This window comes from Phyllostomus discolor, chromosome 5 (assembly GCF_004126475.2).
Source record: "Phyllostomus discolor isolate MPI-MPIP mPhyDis1 chromosome 5, mPhyDis1.pri.v3, whole genome shotgun sequence".
Classification (NCBI taxonomy): Eukaryota; Metazoa; Chordata; class Mammalia; order Chiroptera; family Phyllostomidae; genus Phyllostomus; species Phyllostomus discolor.
This window is the reverse complement of record NC_040907.2, coordinates 117,220,671-117,239,677: the sequence shown is the minus strand read 5'-3', so window position 1 is coordinate 117,239,677 and position 19,007 is coordinate 117,220,671. Positions and strand designations below refer to the sequence as shown.

The window sequence follows — 19,007 nt, the reverse complement described above, 5'->3', positions numbered from 1 at the left end:
AAAAATGGAAACAAAATAAAACCAGGTGAAAGGGGACAGAAACCGTGTCTGAATACCCCAGGGCCCCCGGCCTCGTTTTTAGTCATCAGGTACTCCCCCGACGGAACCGCCGCAGGCTTGTTCCGTGCGCAGTCCCTGCTACTGGGATCTGAGACATTCACAGCCGCTGTGTCCCCTTCGCAGGGCTGGAGAGAGGCCCCCTCACTCTGAGGTCCTGGCGCGTCCCTGTGCAACCCGGCCCACTCAGTGTAAGTCTACCCACATGTTGGCTGTCCCTCTTCTCTAGGGCGCCAGGGGGCGCCCAAGGCCCAACTGAGCGGCCGATTCCGCCAGGGCGGGCAGATTGGCGGGCGGGCGCCAGGCGGGAGACGGCGCCAAGCTGGGCGGAGCCGAGCCGCTCCCAGCAGAACTGCTCCCAGCAGAGCCGCTCCAGCGGGTCTTTCCGGAAACCGGATCCAGCTGGCGCCCAGGCTGCGCTCTGGCCCGGCCTGCTGCCCCACTGACCTGGGAGTGCTAGAGAGCGCCCCCCGCTGTGTTACGGCACAAAAACAAGGTACTAGCGGAGGTCATTCCCGTCTGGTGACCGCCCACCCTCCCGAACGCTGTGTCGCGAGCAGGACACCATCGCCAGTCTGCCTGGACGCCAAGCCACCAGTCCGCACGCAGCCTGCCCCTTCCGGCTGCTCCAAGCATTGCTCTCAGCCCTCCTGTTCTTGCGGAAGACCGGGGGACTCAGAACGAGGGAAGGAGGCTGCCAGCAGCTTCCTTCGTGTCATCTCTGGACTCAGGCTCCCACCCAGCCACGGTTAGGGCGCGAAAGAGAAGAGTTATGAGGCGGGCGGGGGGCCTGGAGAAGGTTGTGGGCCTAAGAACCTGAGGGGAGCAAAGAGAGGGGGATTGGGACAGCTGTAATAGAGTAACAATAAAAAATTAGAAAAAGAAGAACCTGAGGGGTCAGGACGCCGAGTGGAGGTAGTCGAGGCAAAGCGTGAGGTCGCGGGAAGGGAGGAGGAAGGCAGAGGAGAGGGCGCGGCAGGACACCGTCCAGAGCACAACGCTGCGTGGCAGGAGCCTCTGTGCGGAAGCTCTGCCTTACGGGTCATGCCGGGACAAGCCAGCTGCACCTCTGGGAGGGGCAGCCTGGCCCTCCACACTTCTTTTTTGGTGCCATGGGCTTAAAGCTCTTCTGAACCCCCTTAATTTTTCTTCCTGTTACCTGCGGTGCACCACTCTTGGGTGCCTGATCCACCTTTGGTCCTCATTGGGAGGAAGGGGACATGGAGATCACCAAGGCAACCAGACCACAGTGCCAAACCCTGTTTATTTTCTCCCAGCTGGGGTAAATTTTTAAGCCATCAAAAGATTCATAGTTGCCAGTGGATGTCAAAATTAAAAATTGGATAGAGTCCCAATGTGGCAAGTTATTGATTTGGTAGCATAGGCTAGTCAGGTCTCTGAGCCCCAATTTCCTTATCTGAATACAAGGGCAGCAGTCAGGAGCCCTGAGTACCTGTTAGCCACCGCGTTTGGTCTCAACAGCTGCAGCTCCCATCCTGATCTGTCCAGGGTACTTCAGATTCTGGGGACAGAGAAGAAAGATGTGGTTTCATTCTTTTTGGTCATTTTCAGACACCTGCAACAAACAACGAAACGATCAATGATAGCAACCAAAATTGAGGGTTAAACTGTCAACTCATGTATAGCTTTAGAACTTCAATATAAGGAAAGGGGAGAGGATGTCTGTCTCCTTTGTGTCCTTGAATTCTGTGATAAAGCCCCTTCAGTTGTCCCTCCTGGTTGCATTTTGTTTTCTTTCTTGCTGTGATGCAGAAGGAAGCCCTTTCCTCCCCTCCAGCAGAGTTTTAAAAGCATTACCTCAGAATGCCAAATACCTGGAGAGGAAGACTGAAAATGTGGAGCAGGTGGAGGGAACGGCTGAGGAGCCTAGAAGCTGCTGGCTGGCTGCACTGTCCTGTTTGAAATTGGCTCAAAAGATATGGAATTAGTAGGCAAAGCTGCCTCCTCCTCCTCCTCTTACCTGCGGAGGAGAGATCGGTTCCTGGCTGGCTGGGGCAGTGTCATTGATACAGCTGGTGTCATTGTTACCTTCCACTAACAGATCACTCGACACCTGTGGCCCAGGCAGGGCTGTGCCTAGGCATTGTCCTGCAGAACTGGAGGCTTTGACCCTCCTCATTGTCCCTGAACCCCAGGGGAAGCCAAGATACAGGTGCTGCTGCGATGCGGTGCTTGGTGACCCAACAGAAGGACTAGATTGTTCCTGGCGCCTGCTTCCCCTTGAAGGGTTGCAGCTGCCTCTTGGCTTCCTGCTACCAACCCCTGTTGCTGTCCTGGGCAGAGGAGATGAGTTTGTCGCTTCCTAGGAGCTGAGGCAGGGTAACGAATGATGCTACACAGAGAAGGGGCTCTTGGAGTGGCCTTGGAGTGAGAAGCTGGGCGAAGAGTAGCCTGTCTGGGTTTCCTTGTCTGGCTGCCCTTCTGGTGTGTGCATCCAGGTGGCATCATGCTACAGCAGATCCTGCACGACATGTACATTGACCCTGAGCTCCTCACTGAGCTCAGTGATGTGCAGAAGCACATCCTTTTCTACAAAATGCGAGAGGAGCAGCTGAGGCGCTGGCGGGAGCACGAGGCTTGGGAGGCCCTGGCCGAGGCAGAGGGACTCAGGCCCCCGAAGGTCAAGCGAGGTATGTGCTAGGGAGTTACCAAAGGGCTGATTACTGATGCCAGGCTAGGCTCTTCTTTAAAATGGGCACTGGAGTGATGTGGGGTTGGAGCTGGAAACCCTTGTTCTGTGAGCATCTGGTTCTATTAGTACAGGCCTTAATTTTTTAACCAGGTCTGTAGGGCTCCAAGGAGGTTATCCACGGACCACGATGCTTTTGGGGAATGGGGAATGGTTTTGTCTTGTTGTGGGAAGCTCAAGCTCTGGGAGGATACCATTGGGATCTCAGGTTGTCTTTGACAAAGTTGGTGATTGCCTGATGAAGAAGAAGCATATTCTTGACCCCTCATCAATGGTTCTGGGACAGAGGCCAGGTGCAACCAAGATATGCAGTTGCCCCCTCCCTTGTGTGTGCGACACAGTGGATCTCAGCCAGGGCCAACACTGGGCACGTTTCCCTCCTCCCTGTCCTCATGTGAGAGGGTACTCCAGTGGATGTCTGGAGAGGGGGGTATTGGGTAATGCCCTGCACAGTGAGTAACTGGCCCCAAATGGCAGTACAACCGCAGACAAGAAGCAAGGGCCCAACCTACACTTCAGGTGGTTTACCTACTGTCATGTGCCAGTCAAGCCTAGGGAGTGGCATTCACCTGTGAATGAAGGCACCCTGAAGCAGGCAGGCTGCTGAGGCTTGGGACAGGACCCAGGGTCCTGCAGGGGGTGGTCCTCTACATGGATGCTGCCCTTGAAAGTTTGCAGAACCCATTCACCTTCTCTCTCGTTCACTCCCTACAAGCTTCCTTGTGGCCTCCATCTGTTCTCCAGAGTATGCAGACTTAATCCGATTAAAGTTTCCAATTGGGAACAAAGTCCTGTTTCTGTCCTGGGCATGCTGACCTTTTGGGCACTTAGCTCTTGCTCTCCACTGCAGGGTCACTGCTGGACAGTCCTTGCCATGTGCCATAAGCCACACTTTGCACCTCACTCTAGGCCTCTGTCTTTGCACAAGTAGTTCTTCCTACTGGAATGTGCCCCTGCCTTTATCTTCCTGAAAAACTTGTTCGGGACTAGTCCCCTCCCCTGGAGTCTTTGAGGGGTGCTTCTGGCACAGTGAAGTACTTACTCCTTTGCAGCTGCCTGGCCTGTGGGACTCACCCCAGCCCTATCACTTGCCACATTGTCATTATCATTTGTCATTTGCTTGCTTCGCTTCTCCAGGAGACTCAAAACCCCTGGACTGTGAGACCTTACTCCATTCTGTCTTCCATCCCTGGGTCTAGCATAGAGCTGGCACAGAGTGTTAAATCCTCCTTTTGAATGAGACACAGCAGGACCCCAAGGGGGCAGGGCAAGGATTTGGCTGCATGTGGCTGGTGCTAAGGCTGGGGCCTTCTGGGCCAGACAGCTCTGGCAGCTGCATCACTAGCTGGTGAAAATGACTGGCTGCCTTGCCAGCCCCACCTGGCCTGAGCCCTGGGGCCTCGCATCATCTGTTCAGTGGCTCTTCTAGGAGGAAGACAGATGCCTGAAAATTTAACCACAAAAATATTTTTACGACGATTTGTCACACATTGACATCTACATTTTCATGTATAAATTATACATTAAACTCATTTGGATTTCTGGTGCAGATGACTCTTTTCTGGGTAATTAATTTTCTGATTTATAAAGAATGGGAAAAAAAAGAGGAAACACATTGAGGAATGTGTGTATTCCAGGTCAGGATCCTGTTCAGATCTCAGCTCTTTGCTTCAGTCCTGCCCGTGAACCGTCTGGGCAGATAAGGGGAAGCTCTGCAGGGTTGGCTGAGCCCCAAAGGCTGAAGAGCTTCTTGCTGCACACACAGTACCTGCTTTCTGTCCTCGTGTAATGTTGGTCATGACACAAGGTTTCAACAACCCTCCACCCTGTCAGTAAACTTCACATTTACCAAGTGCCCCCCTACCTCGAATGCTCCCATAGGCCTGTGACCCCATTTCAGATGAAGCCATAGCTCACAGAAGTGACACATTCCATCCATAGGCATCTAGATACTAAGAAATGGAGTTGGGAAGCACATCCCATGACTTTGACCTTGGGTCTACTGACCGATGATTTTCTATCCATTCACCTTTCAGTTATGACTCAAGTTCAATAGGTGATCTGTACACTCATTCATTTCTTCATTTCCTCATTCACTCTCTTACCCAGCACTACTATGTGCTGGCTTTGGTGAACTGGTCAGAGCTCTGGCAAATCACAGCCCACTGGAGTGCCCTGAGCGAGGCTTGGTGCAGAGCAGCCACATGGTGGCTCAGGGCAGGAGTGTGTGGGGACAACCTCTCTTGGCTGGATACTTCCTCTTCCTCACCTTCCCAGGCCCTCCATTTCCAGTTTGTGCCCCTTCCCCACTAAGTTTGTCCTGAAGGAAGCATCTGCTGTATCTGTTGAGCCATGTGCCAGCCCCTTGGGATCCCTGAGCACAACTTAGTCCGGGTAAACCTGAAATGATGCTTCCCTCCCCCTGCCCATTGCCCCCATCCTGCTTGTCCCCTAAGACAGCTATCCCAACCTCTCTTTCCTGGCAGGCCTTCCCTCACTGTGTCTAGGGCTCACATGCTAGAGGGCAGGACAGGGCAAGGTATACCTGTTGCTGCGAATCTGTGCTCTCTAGCTGTGCCTTGAGAGGGTGGGAGTAAACACTGGTCATGTGGAGCATTCCAGTTTACAGAACCTCGGAGGTTTTATTGATGCTGAAACACACATTTGGGGGCCACACACAGACATGAACTGGGGTTAAATCAGTTACAGCTGGACTCCCTGAGAATGCAGGCATGTCTTTTTTGTTTTTACTTTATATTTTGGTGAGAATCTTTAGATGTTTACCCTGCTTTGAGAGATACACATCTTCAGCTTAGGTTGTTTTCTCATCTGCTATCATGTTTGCTGTTCTGTTATATTTCTGACCACATTTGATGTTCAACAGGAATTGGTGGTCTTAGGATGACATGCTGGGAAGGCATGTAACATTATGTTTCTGCTAGATTTAAGTCAGCCCCCCTGGCCCACATTATTATGACCTTTGCAATCTCCTTCCCTCCTAGTGGCCTTTCACCAATGCAAGAACCCACACCCTATATCAGGAGTTGCAGTCTTCACACCTTCCAACCCCTTCTGTGTTTGCTCAGTTATCCCAGTTTCTTGGGGCTGGAGCTGGATGTTGCCTGGGACACAGGACTCAGGACATGTGTTTGAACTGCTGTTGTGACCCAGAAAACTTCCCCACCTGGGCCTGTAACTTCTTCTGTGACTGGCAGTTGCTGTCAGTGTTAATTTGGTTCCTCTGTGACCACCTCCTTATCCCTCTGGACATCCTTGGCCTGGAAACCAGACATTCTTCCTCACCCACCTCCCCACTCTTTCCTTTAACGTGGCTGACCACAGCCATACTGTGAACCAAGCCTGCACATTCAGGTAGCTGGCTTCTTGTCCTTTGTGTTTCTTCTTGCGCACACAGCCAGCTATGTGTTACAGTCTCTATATGCCCCCTGTGCGCCCCTGGCTGCCCCTCACCCCAGCCTATGGAGTGCTCTAAGTCCAGCTGGGTTCCAGCCCCACTGCCTCCATCCTCCACAGCTGGGGTCAAGAGGTGGCTCCTACCTCCTAGCCCCCTCTCTCTACTAGCTGAGCCTGCACAGCTCTCGGAAGCAGCCCTGCCCTGAGCCTGAGTTACTCTCCTCAGCATCCTCTTTGTGTCGAAGCATTAACCTACTCCTGCTTCATGTCTGCCCAAGCTTAGGTGCTTCACATGGGTCTGGTTTGGACCATAATGAAGCTGTGGGACACAGTCTTTCTAGTCATTTGCCTTCTCTCTATTTCCTGGGAACCATTCAGTAACCATGGCAACCCTGCCTGGGGCTCTGAGACTTCCTAGCCTCAGTGTGTTCTCTTTCCTAGGATGGACTGTACTTGCCTGCAGACACTACTAATGCAGCCATGTTCATACCCCTACAAACCTTTCTTCACACAGCAGCCAACTGCCCTTTTTATTAAAAAAATTTATATCTTTTTAGAGAGAGGAAGGGAGGGAGAAAGAGAGGGAGAGAAACATCAATGTGTGAGAGATATATCAAACGGTTACCTTTTGCATGGCCCCCAACTGGGGACCTGGGCCGCAACCCACTGGGACAGAATTGGTGACCTTTCAGTTCACAGGCCAGCACACAGTCCATTGAGCCACACCAGCCAGGATGCAAGTACTCTTAATACACTGATTAGCTCATGCATCTTCCTTTCTCAGTAGCTTCCCGTGCACTCAGAGACAATACAAATGTCTTTTACTGCCCTCTGCCTATTCTCCAACCTAATTTCCACGCATTTGTGCTCCTCTGCTCTTTTCCCAAAACTTCAAGGGGCTGAGTCCATCCATTATTCATTTCTCAGTTAAATGCTGAGTTCTTCACTGACCACTCATTCTCAATGAGCTCCATCCCAATCTTTCTTTTACAACACCCTGGCCAATTTTCCTCATAGCACTCACCACATCTTAGGGTATCTTTTTTTTTTTTAACTTGTGGTACAATTCACAAAGCATAAAATTTACCATTTTAACCATTAAAAGATACGCAATCCAGCTATATTTAGTACATTTAAAATGTTGTGCAACTGCCACCTCCAACTTGTTCTAAAACATTTGTTTGTTTCTTTCTTTTTAAATTGATTTTTAGAGACAGAGGAAGGCAGGGGTTGGAGGGAGGCAGAAAGAGAGAGAGAGAAACATTGATTTGTTGTTCCATTTATTTATGTATTCATTGGTTGATTTTTGTATGTTCCCTGACCAGGGATTGAACCCTCATCCTTTGCGTATAGGGAGGATGCTCCAACCAACTGAGGCCATTCATCATCACCCCAAAAGGAAAGCCTGCATTCGTTAAGCAGTCACTCCCCACCCACTCCTTCCCTCAGCTCCTGGCACCACTGATCTTTCTGTCTCTATGGACTTGCCCTTCTCCTCACCCCCCCTCCCTTTTCCTTCTGAATCAGTTGCTCAGTTGAGGTCAATCTCCTCCATCAGCCCCAAAGTGCCATGAGACTGTGAGTGTTGCTTGCATGTTTCTATCCAGCTTGGGAACAAAGCCTAGGGATATGGTGGATGTGTGTGAGGGTGGGTGGAAGGGTAGCTGCTAAGACCCTTGCATACCTCTAGGGGTTTGACTGGAAGGACAGGTATTAACAGATTTCTTTTTGAGTGAAAGTGTGCACTGTGTAGTGTGACTCCTCAAGACCCTGAAAATCTTCAGAAAAGTATAAAAATCACAATATGCTTGTTTTTTGAGATATATTATAGAAGCCAAAATACATTATGTAGTACATAAATAATGGCAATTCTGTCAACTTTTCCCCCTCATACTTATAACTCATTTCATTTTCATTTCTTGTTTTAGAATTTTGACTTAGATTTTAGTTTGACCAATCCTGCTTTTGGACTTTGCATCTGTGTAGTGTATATTGCCTAAATCTTTTCTTCCCTCTGCCTTTGGTTATCATTTTGTTTTAGGAGAATCTATTGAAAAATGTATAGCATGTGCTATTTTAAAACGTATTTTTAAAAATGTACTGAAATGTTCATTTTCTCTATTGTTATCAGGAATGAAACATTATTTACTGAAGATGAGAAGCATAAGGATATTTTAAAATTATTCTCCATGATTTTGTTGGTATAATCAATGATTTTAGATTGATTTTGTTTACTTATTTCATCTATCAAGAGTTATGAATATCAATAATTATTTGGACACTAACTCTACTTTGTATTGGTTTCATTGCTCCCTATATTTTTTCCCTCTGAGGGGAAACATAAATACTTTATTCTCCCTTTCCCCCATTGCACAAGTGATTTGGCCAGGCTAGCGGCACACCCCTCACCATTAGGATTTTCAGCATATCAAACAGAAGTCATTAAACATCAAAATAAATCTATGCTTGAAGCTGTCTTCTGCCCCATTCCTGTTCTTGCTGCTGTGATGTGGTGGGGATACCACTGATTTTGGCATGCTGACTGTCTTCCCTCCTCATGAGTTTTTCTGTTGGTCCCAACAGTTTTCTAGTAAATACACTTGTAGCATCCAGTTTGGCAATGATTGCATAGAAACACTGGGGTGTCAGGGATGGGGGGTGCCCCAGACTTCAGGAGCTGTTGCTCTGGGACCCTTTCCTGGGCACTGGAGACAGTGCTTCTAGGATGGTATCAAGGTGGGGAGAGGTTGGGGAGGCCACTGACAGAATTCCCCTCCCTGGTTTCTCTTATGCCTAGCAAATGTCAGTGTCTCCAGGGGTGAAGGTACAGTTGTTTTTGTCTCTGGAAAGAGATGAACCTTACATGACAAGTATGTTGGCTTTCTGTATCTAGGAGAGAACTAAAATGTGGCCTGGTCCAGCTGAAGGCTTTTGGTAGGGGGAGCCCGAAGGAGTTCCCAGAGAGGGACCCAAGTTCTGGATGCTGAAGTGGAAGGGTCAGGGTGGCATGCAGCCCAAGGCCTGAGAACTTACCCAGATGGAACACCTCCTCTGTGTCTGGCCTCCCTGGGTCCCTTTATTTAAAAGGCACCCCCTTAGGGACCTGGGAGTTGGGTCTTTTATAGTTCATAAAATCTAAGACACCATAGCTAGAAAGATATGCTATGTTTATATACTACTTAAAAAGCTGTAAATTTAACTTGATACACCATTGTTTTGTCAAAAAAATTTAAAATGAGTGTGGAGGCTTTGGCTAGAAGTAAGTGACAATGATTTATTAATGGTTGTTAGAGTTTGCAAACTGCACACATATCTAGGACCAAACCCAGGAATGTTCTAGTGAACAAAGGAAGATCATTTGTATAATGTAACTGAATCACATGAAAAAAAGGAGCCCTGCCTTCTTGGTCCATTACTGTGGTTAACTAGGATCAGTAATTATGATGATGAATTTCAGGTGGTTGTCAAGTATGGCATCTGGCAGTCTGCACACATGGAGTCTTTTCTTTGAGGAGGCCTTGCCCTTGACTGAGTCCCCAGGCTCTGACGCATACTGTAGTGATAAAGAGCTGTGTAATGCATGACGCAGGACTGGAGCACTACAGGAAAGTTTAAAAGTTTAAATGTCAAGATAAATTTATTGTTTTTGGTTAGGCTTTAAGCTCTGTTAATAATTTAGGAGTAAGGCTGGAAAAGAACCCATTATTTTTCCCTAACTTTACTCTTTCCTCATTTGTAAGATATATTCTGATTTCAGAAATGTTAAAATGTCTTTAAATCAATGAAGTAAGTTATCATTCCTATTTGAGTTGAAAGATAAATATGACTAGATTTAAAAATGTTTTTTATTTTATTGATAATGCTATTAGTTTTCCCAATTTTTCCCTCTTTGCCTCCCTCCACCCAGCACCCCCTACTCACTTAGGCAATCCCCCACCATTGTACATGTCCATGGGTCATGCATATAAGTTCTTTGGCTACTCCGCTTCCTATACTGTGCTTAAATCCCCATGGCTATTCTATAACAACCTATTCGTACTTCTTTTTTTTAAATTTCTTTTTTTTAAAGATTTTATTTATTTATTTCATAGAGAGGGAAGGGAGGGAGAAAGAGAGAGAGAGAATCATCAATGTGCGGTTGCTGGGGGTCATGGCCTGCAACCCAGGCATGTACCCTGACTGGGAATTGAACCTGCGACATTTTGGTTCGCAGCCCACACTCAATCCACTGAGCTACGCCAGCCAGGGCTCTATTTGTACTTCTTAATCCCCTCACCTCTTCATCCATTACCCTATACCCTGTTTCCATCTGACAACCATCAAAATGCTGTCCGTATTCTTGATTCTGTTTTTGTTTTTCTTGTTTGCCTAGTTTTTTTTTAGATTCAATTGTTGATAGATATGTATTTTCACCATTTTATTGTTCATAGGTTTGATAATTTTTTCTTAAATAAGTCCCTTTAACATTTCACATAATAATGGTTTAGTGATAATGATCTCCTTTAGTAGTTTCTTGTCTGGGAAGCTCTTTATCTGCCCTTCAGTTCTAAATGATAGCTTCGTTGGTAGAGCAACCTTGGCTGTAGGTCCTGCTTTGCATGACTTTGAATATTTCTTTCCAGTCCCTTCTAGCATGTAAGCTTTCTTTTGAGAAATCTGCTAACAGTTTTTGGGGAACTCCCTTGTAGGTAACAAACTTCTTTTCTCTTGCTACTTTTAAGATTCTCTTGTTATCTTTAACTTTTGGCACTTTAATTATGATGTGTTTTGAATTGGGCCTCTTTGCACCCATCTTGCCTGGGACTCTGTGCTTCCTGGACTTGCATGTCTAATTCCTTCACCAGATTGGGGAAGTTTCCTTTCATTATTTTTTTCAAATAGATTTCCAAGTTCTTGCTCTTTCTCTTCTCTTTCTGACATCCCCATGATGCAAATGTTGGACTTCTTGAAATTGTCCCAGAGGCTTCTTACACTATCCCTATTTTTTCTGATCCTGTTTTCTTCTTGCTGTTCGGATTGGTTGTTTTTTTGCTTCCTTATGTTCTCAATTATTAATTTGATTCTTGGCTTCATCCACTCTACAGTTGTTTTCCTGTAAATTGTTCTGTATTTCAATTAGTATATCCTTCGTTTCTGACTGGATGTTTTTGATGCTGCCGAGGTCCTCACTAAGTTCCTTGGGCATCCTTATAACCAATGTTTTGAACTCTGCATCTGATAGATTACTTATCTCCATTTTGTTTAGCTCTTTTTCTGGAGTTTTGATCTGTTCTTTCACCTGGGCCATGTTTCTTTGTCTTCTCATTTTGGCAGCCTCCCTGTGTTTGTTTCTATGTATTAGGAAGAGCTGCTATGACACTGTCTTGGTAGTGTGGTCTAATGTAGTAGGTGTCCTCTAGGGTTCTGTGGCACAGCCTTCCCTATCACCCAAGCTGGGTACTCATAGTGCGCTCTTCATGTGGGCTGAGTACACCTTTCTCTTGGAGTTGAGCCTTGGTTGCTGTTGGCAGATTAATGGGAGGGATTTACCCAGGCAAGTCACCTGCAAGGATTGGCTGTGACCACTGACTACCCACCTCCACCCTCCAGGGAGAATCAACCTGTGCAGGGACAGGTTCGTTGTGCTCTGACATGGTTTGTAGCTGTCCACTGGGTGTACTGGCCCCAGGTTTTCCCAGGTGGTGCAGGAAAATATCAGCCCCCACCTCTGTTTTGCTTGGGCCCACCCAGCCTGAGCTATAAAGCAGTCTCTGCTGGGCCTGGAGATTCTTAGGTGAAGCTAAGCTATGAATATAGGGTAGCTGCTGCTAGTGCCAGGCCCCAGGCTCACTGAAGCCAGTTGTTGCTTGTTTGAGAAGATTTAGGAAGTTGTGAAGCATGAACCAAGACCAGCCATTGGTATGGAAAAGCAGCTTTGGTAGGCCTATAAGTTGGGTGGGGCAGAGTCTCTGGGGATCTTCAAGGCAGGTCAAACAGTGGTAGCCAGGTTGGTGGCATTTCAGATATGCTACCAGCTTGTTATCTCTGTGGTTCTGATTCTGTAGCTCTCTGGGGGCAGGATTTAGAAAAGGGACAATGGCCTCTGTTCAACTTGATGCCAGACACTTCAGTTTCTCTCTGTATGCACTGGTGTCTTTCAAGCTGCTACCCTGGTGGTGCCAGAGCTCTGAGGGAGTAAGTCTCAGTAGGTGAGTCCCTATGTGAGTTGTATAAGAGGAACTGCTTAGTGTTCCCCAGAAGTTTCTTCCACTGACTCAATCTCTGCTGGTTTTGCAGACACAAGTGGGGGGTGCTTAACTTTCTGGCATGGGATCCCTGGGCTGGGGTGTTTGGGGCTGGGACTCCTTGCTTCCAAGATATCCGTCCTGAATTTTTATCCACCACAAGTGGGTGTGAGACCAGCCCATTCTCCATCTTCAAACCTCTTACCAGTTTGGATGGATGTGGTTTCTTTAATTCTATAGTTGTCAGAATTCCATTCAACTTGATTTCTTTCTTTTTTTTAAAATAAATTCTATTGATTATGCTATTACAGTTGTCCCATTTCTCCCCCCCCCCCCCCCCCCCCCCCCGTATTCCCCTCCGCCCTGCACACCTCCTCCCACCTACATTCCTCCCCTTTAGTTCATGTCCATGGGTCATACATATAAGTTCTTTGGCTTCTGCATTTCCTATACTATTCTTGCCCTCTCCCTGTCTATTTTCTACCTACCATTTATGCTACTTATTCTCTGTACCTTTTTCCCCCACTCTCCTCCTCCCACTTCCCCAGTGATAACACTCCATGTGATCTCCATTTCTGTGGTTCTGTTCCTGTTCTGGTTGTTTGCTTAGCTTGTTTTTGTTTTGGGTGTGGTTGTTAATAACTGAGTTTGTTGTCATTTTGCTGTTCATGTTTTTGATCTTCTTTGTCTTAAAGTCCCTTTAACATTTCATAAAATAAGGGCTTGGTGATGATGAACTCCTTTAACCTTATATGGGAAGCACTTTATCTGCCCTTCCATTCTAAGTGATAGCTTTGCTGGATAGAGTAATCTTGGATATAGGTCCGTGCCTTCCATGGCTTGGGATACTTCTTTCCAACCCCTCTTGCCTGCAAGGTCTTTGGAGAAATTAGCTGACATTATGGGAACTCCTTTGTAGGTTACTGTCTCTTTTTCTCTTGCTGCTTTTAAGATTCTCTCTTTATCTTTAATTTTGGGTAATATAGATGTGATGTGCCTTGGTGTGCTCCTGCTTGGGTCCAATTTCTTTGGGACTCTCTGAGCTTCCCAGACTTCCTGGAAGTGTATTTCCTTTGCCAGACTGGGGAAGTTTTGCTTCATTATTTGTTGAAATAAGTTTTCAATTTGTTGGTTTTCCTCTTCTCCTTTTGGTAGCCCTATGATTTGGATGTTGGAATGTTTAAAGATATCCTGGAGGTTCCTAAGCCTCTCCTCATTTTTCTGAATTCTTGTTTCTTCATTATGTTCTGGTTAAATGTTCCTTTCTTCCTTCTGGTCCATACCATTGATTTGAGTTCTGGTTTCCTTCCCATCACTGTTGGTTCCATGTACATTTTCTTTTATTTCACTTAGTATAGCCTTCATTTTTTCATCTAATTTGCAACCATATTCAACCAATTCTGTGAGCATCTTGATTACCAGTGTTTTTAACTGTGCATCTGATAGGTTGGTTATCTCTTCATCACTTAGTTGTATTTTTTTTTCTGGAGCTTTGATCTGTTCTTTCATTTGGGCCATTTTTTTTTTGTCTCAGCACACCTGCTACGTAGTAAGGGGTGGAGCCTTAGGGTAGGGGCAACCCACATTGCTGGGTTGTGACGCTGTATGTGGGGGAGGGGCATGAGAGGGAACAAATGCAGCCTGCTCCTCGTGCTGCTGGTTTTCAGCACTTCCCATGCTACCCAAAATCAAATTGGGCCATTCTTGTGCTGCTTCCTGGGTGGGTGAGCTTGTGTACATTCTAGGACCCTGAGGGTCTCTCCAGTGAACTCTCCTGGGAGGCTGGGAGTTTCGCTTGCTGCTGCCTCAAACCCTACAGGTGTTTTAAATAAGAGGTTTGAGGCTTTATTTCCCTGCACTGAAACTCTAGGTTGCTCAGTCTGTCTTGCTTCCCATTCGTTCCTCCTACTTCATCTGTAGGCGAATGTGGGACTGCCCAGTCTGCAATTGTCTGCCTTGCTGGGTCCACCAGCTACCCCCTTACCCTCACGGTCCTCCAGCCTCCACCTTGCCGTGAGTCCTCTCTGCCCAGATGCCTGTCTCCACCCCTCCTACTGGTCTGGATGAATGTTTCTTCTTTAACTCCTTGGTTGTTGGATTTCCATATGGTTGGATTTTGTCAGTTCTGATTGCTTTTTGGTTTTAAATTGTTGTCCTTCGTTTGGTTGTGCGAGGAGGCACAGTGTATCTACCTATGCCTCCATCTTGGTCAGAAGTTCCTGAACTCAATTTCTGATGGTTCTGAGTCATGATGGTTCTATGTTTTAGTTGTAATTTTGATGTGGTTGTGTGAAGAGGTGAGACTTGTTTGCCTACATTGCCATCTTCTAAAAAATCTTGATAAAAGATGCTAAGTGAGTTAAAAATAAGAGAACAAAATAAGAAATAAAAGAGAAACATATTTGCAACATATATAAAAGATAAAGAATTAGTATCCAGAGAACATGAAAATGTTCTCCAAGTAGCTAGCTAAAGATAAACAATAGAAAAATAGAGAAAAAAGATGAACAAGTAGTTCACACGAGTAAAATTTCAAATCACAATGACCATATGGAACGGTGTTCAACCTCTGTAGTAAACCGCATCAATGCAAATTAAAACAGTAAGACTGGCAAGAGTTTAAAAAGTTTTAATGGTAGTAATGTGATGAGGATCTAGGAAAGCAGGTACTCTCTCTCCTACATAAACAGCTTGGCCACATGGGGATGGGGTACACATGAAGGCCAGTGCCTGGGGCACAGCAGAGAACTTGAGTTTCATTGTATGCAGTTCCCCCTTCTTTTTCTGTCCCTGTTCCCCACTTTCTCCTGACTGCTGCCAAAAGCCCAAGGACTGAACATATTGAATTTTGCTCAGCTCTGGATGGACAGGAGCCACTATCCTATGAGGTGCAGGGCCCCATCTGGGGATGCTGATCTCAGCAGTCCAGGGTTAATTTCTCTCCTCTTGGCTCAGGAGGATTATGTGTGCCACCTCCCTGCTTCCCCACCTCTCTACTTCTCTGCTTCCCCTCCCAGCAGAGAGTCAGCAGGGGTGGTTTCTGAGAAAGGCTACCAGCTGGTTATCTCTGGAATCCCTGTAACCTGACTCCAGGTCCCAGCTCCAGCTCCTGCTCAGAGTAGCTGGGCTAAAGCAAAGGTTACCCACAGCTGCCTCCCTAGGCTATCTCTCCCAGTGACTAGAATTACTCTTTCCAGGTTTTTCTCAGGTAAAAATTAACAAAGCTTTTTAGGATTTTCCCATTTGGAAGCAGATTTTGCATTGAACTTGGGGGTCTAAATTCTTTTTAAAAATATATTTGATTGATTATGTTATTGCAGTTATCCCAATTTTTCCCCTTTGACCCCCTCTACCCAGTATCTACTCCCATTTTCTCCAGAAATCCCCCACTTATTTAACATCTATGGATCATGCATATCAGTTCTTTGGCTACTCCATTTCCTATACTATTCTTAACATCCCCTAGTCTATTCTGTACCATTTGTACTTCTTATTCCCTGTACCTTTCCTCCCATTCTTCCTCTTCCCCCACTCAACTGATAACCCTCCAAATGATCTCCAACCATATGATTCTGTTTCTGTTCTGCTTATTTGCTTAGTTTGTTTTGTAGATTCAATTGTTGATAGTTGTGAATTTATTGCCATTTTAGTATTCATGGTTTTGATCTTCTTTACCCTAAATTAGTCCTGTTAACATTTCGTATAATAATGGCTTAATGATGATGAACTCCTTTAGCTTTACCTTATCTGGGAAGCACTTTATCTGCCCTACCATTCTAAACAATAGCTTTGCTGGATAGAGTTATCTTGGATGTAGGTGCTTGCTTTTCATAACTTTGAATACATCTTGCCAGTCTCTTCTAGCCTGCAAAATTTTTTTTGAGAAATCAACTGACAGTCTTATGGGAACTACTTTGTAGGTAACCCTCTGCTTTTCTCTTGCTGCTTTTAAGATTTTCTCTTTATCTTTAACCTTTGGCATTTTAATTATGATGTGTCATCATGTGATCCTCTTTGGCTCTATCTTGTTTGAGACTCTCTGTGCTTTCTGGACTTGTATGTCTATGTCTTTACCAAGTTAGGGAAGTTTTCTTTTCTTTTTTTTTAATTTAAAGATTTTATTTATTTTTAGAGAGAGGGGAAATGAGGGAGAAAAAGAGGGAGAGAAACATCAATGTGTGGTTTCCTCTCACACACCCCCAACTGGGGACCTGGCCCACAACCCAGGCATGTACCCTGACTGGGGATAGAACCATTGACACTTTGATTCACAGGCTGGCACTCAATTCACTGAGCCACACCAGCCAGGGAAGTTTTCTTTCAGTACTTTTTCAAATATGTTTTCAATTTCTTGCTCTTTCTCTTCTCTTTCTGGCACCCCTATGATTTGGATGTTGGTATGTTTGAAGATGTCCCAGAGGCTCCTTACCCTATTTTCATTTTGTTTTGGATTTTTTTTTCTTCTTGCTATTTTGATTGAATTTTTTTCTTCATTATGTTCCAAATTGTTGATTTGATTCTCAGCTTCATCTACTCCACTATTGGTTTCCTGTAAATTTTTCTTTGTTTCACTTACTGTAAACTTAATTTCTGCCTGGGTCTTTTTTTATGCTGTTGAAGTACCCAATGAGTTTCTTGAGCATCCCAATAACCAGTGTTTTGAACTCTGTATCTGATAGATTGCTTATCTTCATTTTGTTTAGCTCTTTTTTTCTGGAGTTTCTTTGAGACAAAGAAACAGATCAAACTGTGTTTCTTTGTCTCCTCATTTTGGCAGCCTTCCTGTGTTTGTTTCTGTGTATTAGGTAGAGCTGCTTTGGCTCCTTGTCTTAGTAGCATAGCCTATTGCAGAAAAGCAAATTTTATACAATAGCAAATTTTCCATATCATTCTGTTTGATGGTATGGAACCTTAGGTAATCTCCTGCTCTGTGGCTCTGTGTTGGGGAGGGTTTGGAGAGGGGACAATGCTGTTGCCTGTCTTGGAGTTTTGTCTGGGGGGAAGCTGTCTTCCTGTACTCACTCTCAAGCCAGTTACTTCAATTTCTCCTTGTATGCAATGGTGGCCTTTCTAGCTCTTTCCCTGGGGCTGAAGCCCAGAGGGAGTGAGTCTCAGTAAGTCCTAAGTCCATTGTGAGCCCTTTAAGAGGATACACCTGAGAATCCAGCAGTTTATTCTGCCACCCCAACCCCCACTGATTTTTATAGCCAGAAGGTATGGGGATTTATCTTCATGGCACTGGAACCCTGGGCTGGGTGGTCTGGTGTGGTGCTGTGACCCCTTGGTTCCAAGGTATCCCTCCCAATTTCTATCTGCTGCATGTTGGTGTGGGACTACCCATTCTGAGTCTCCATGCCTCTCTGCATCTCTGCCCTTCTTGCCTGTGTGGATGAATATGGTTTCTTTAATTCCTTGGATGTTGGACCTTTCTGATGATTCTGGGTGATGTTTGTTTTGTAGTCTAGTTGTAATTTTTGATGTGGTTGTGTAAGGAGGCAAGCTGTGTTTACCCATGCCTCCATCTTTGGGGGTCTAAATTCTTAGGGTGCCTTTTCCCATTTATTTTCCCCATGTCCTTTCAAAATTACATGACTTTAGGTCTCAAGGATTGGTTATTTTTATCCTATCATTTTACTGATGTGCTTATTTTCTGGCCACCATGGTTAGGTTCTCACACTCAGACTCTGCTAGATGCTGAAGACTTAGGAAGTCTGGTCCCTGCCCCCAGTACATGTGCAGTCCTTTCATTTTACAGATGAAGTTGTTTGTGTTATAGACATTGTTCCAGACAAGAAAACTAAGCTGGAAGGAGCAGGAGTAAGCCTGGGGTCCAGAGACCCTCACTGGCACCTGGATGATTCTGCTGTGTCTCGGGACTGAAGGGAGTTGGTGTTAGAGGTGGGGTACTGTGGATTTCCCAGTGATAATTACAGCAAGTCCCAGCATACATGGGGCTTTATGGCCCTGGTGGAAGATCCTGGGTTTGTCCCGTGTTCTTCATATAAGAGAGGCAAGGCTTCTTCGTAAGAGATATGGCCTTGAGCTTGGGAAGATGTTTCAGGAGCCATTGTACAGTCACAAGGTCGGAGGGAGAGATAGGAGGGTGGTTAATGTGACTGAGTGACTCCATGTCTTTGTTGCTGACTCTCAGCAAGTAGTGCTGAGTACAACATAAAGCAGCCTGGCATTATTGGCCACCAACACCCCTTCATGTTCTCTGTGCAAGAGGCAGTTTGTACAATGGTCAGAGTGTCTGGGTTCAGATGCTGGCTCAGCTCTCTCTCTGACTGTAGCTGTATTCCACTCATTAATTTGACATTAGCAAGTTACCGAAGCTACCCTGAACCTCAGTTTCCTCTTACATATTGGGGATGATGATAATAGACCTTATTCCAGATTTGTGAGGAAGATGAAATAAGATGGTTTCAGTTAAGCCTGGTATGTTGAAGGAACCTGAAAAACATAAGCACATTTATCACATGCTTAGTTGAGTTCTTTTCTATTTCTTCCTCACAGATTAAGGTTCACAGTTTAAGACAATAGGCACCTATGTTAAGGGAACACACCAGCTGTTGGGACAACTACCTTCCTACAGGGTTTGC

General features: G+C 45.8%; 1 protein-coding gene across 2 annotated transcripts in view; it reads left to right on the top strand.

Moving 5' to 3' along the window:
- The first annotated feature begins 2,124 nt into the window (after window positions 1-2,124).
- SH2D4B (SH2 domain containing 4B) overlaps window positions 2,125-19,007 on the top strand; it is a 124,242-nt gene continuing 107,359 nt past the window's right edge. For both annotated transcript variants that reach the window (XM_036026738.1, XM_036026737.1), the window contains exon 1: window positions 2,125-2,708. In XM_036026738.1, the coding sequence (XP_035882631.1) occupies window positions 2,525-2,708 (184 nt within the window). In that variant the 5' untranslated portion in view covers window positions 2,125-2,524. The remainder of the gene's footprint in view (window positions 2,709-19,007) is intronic.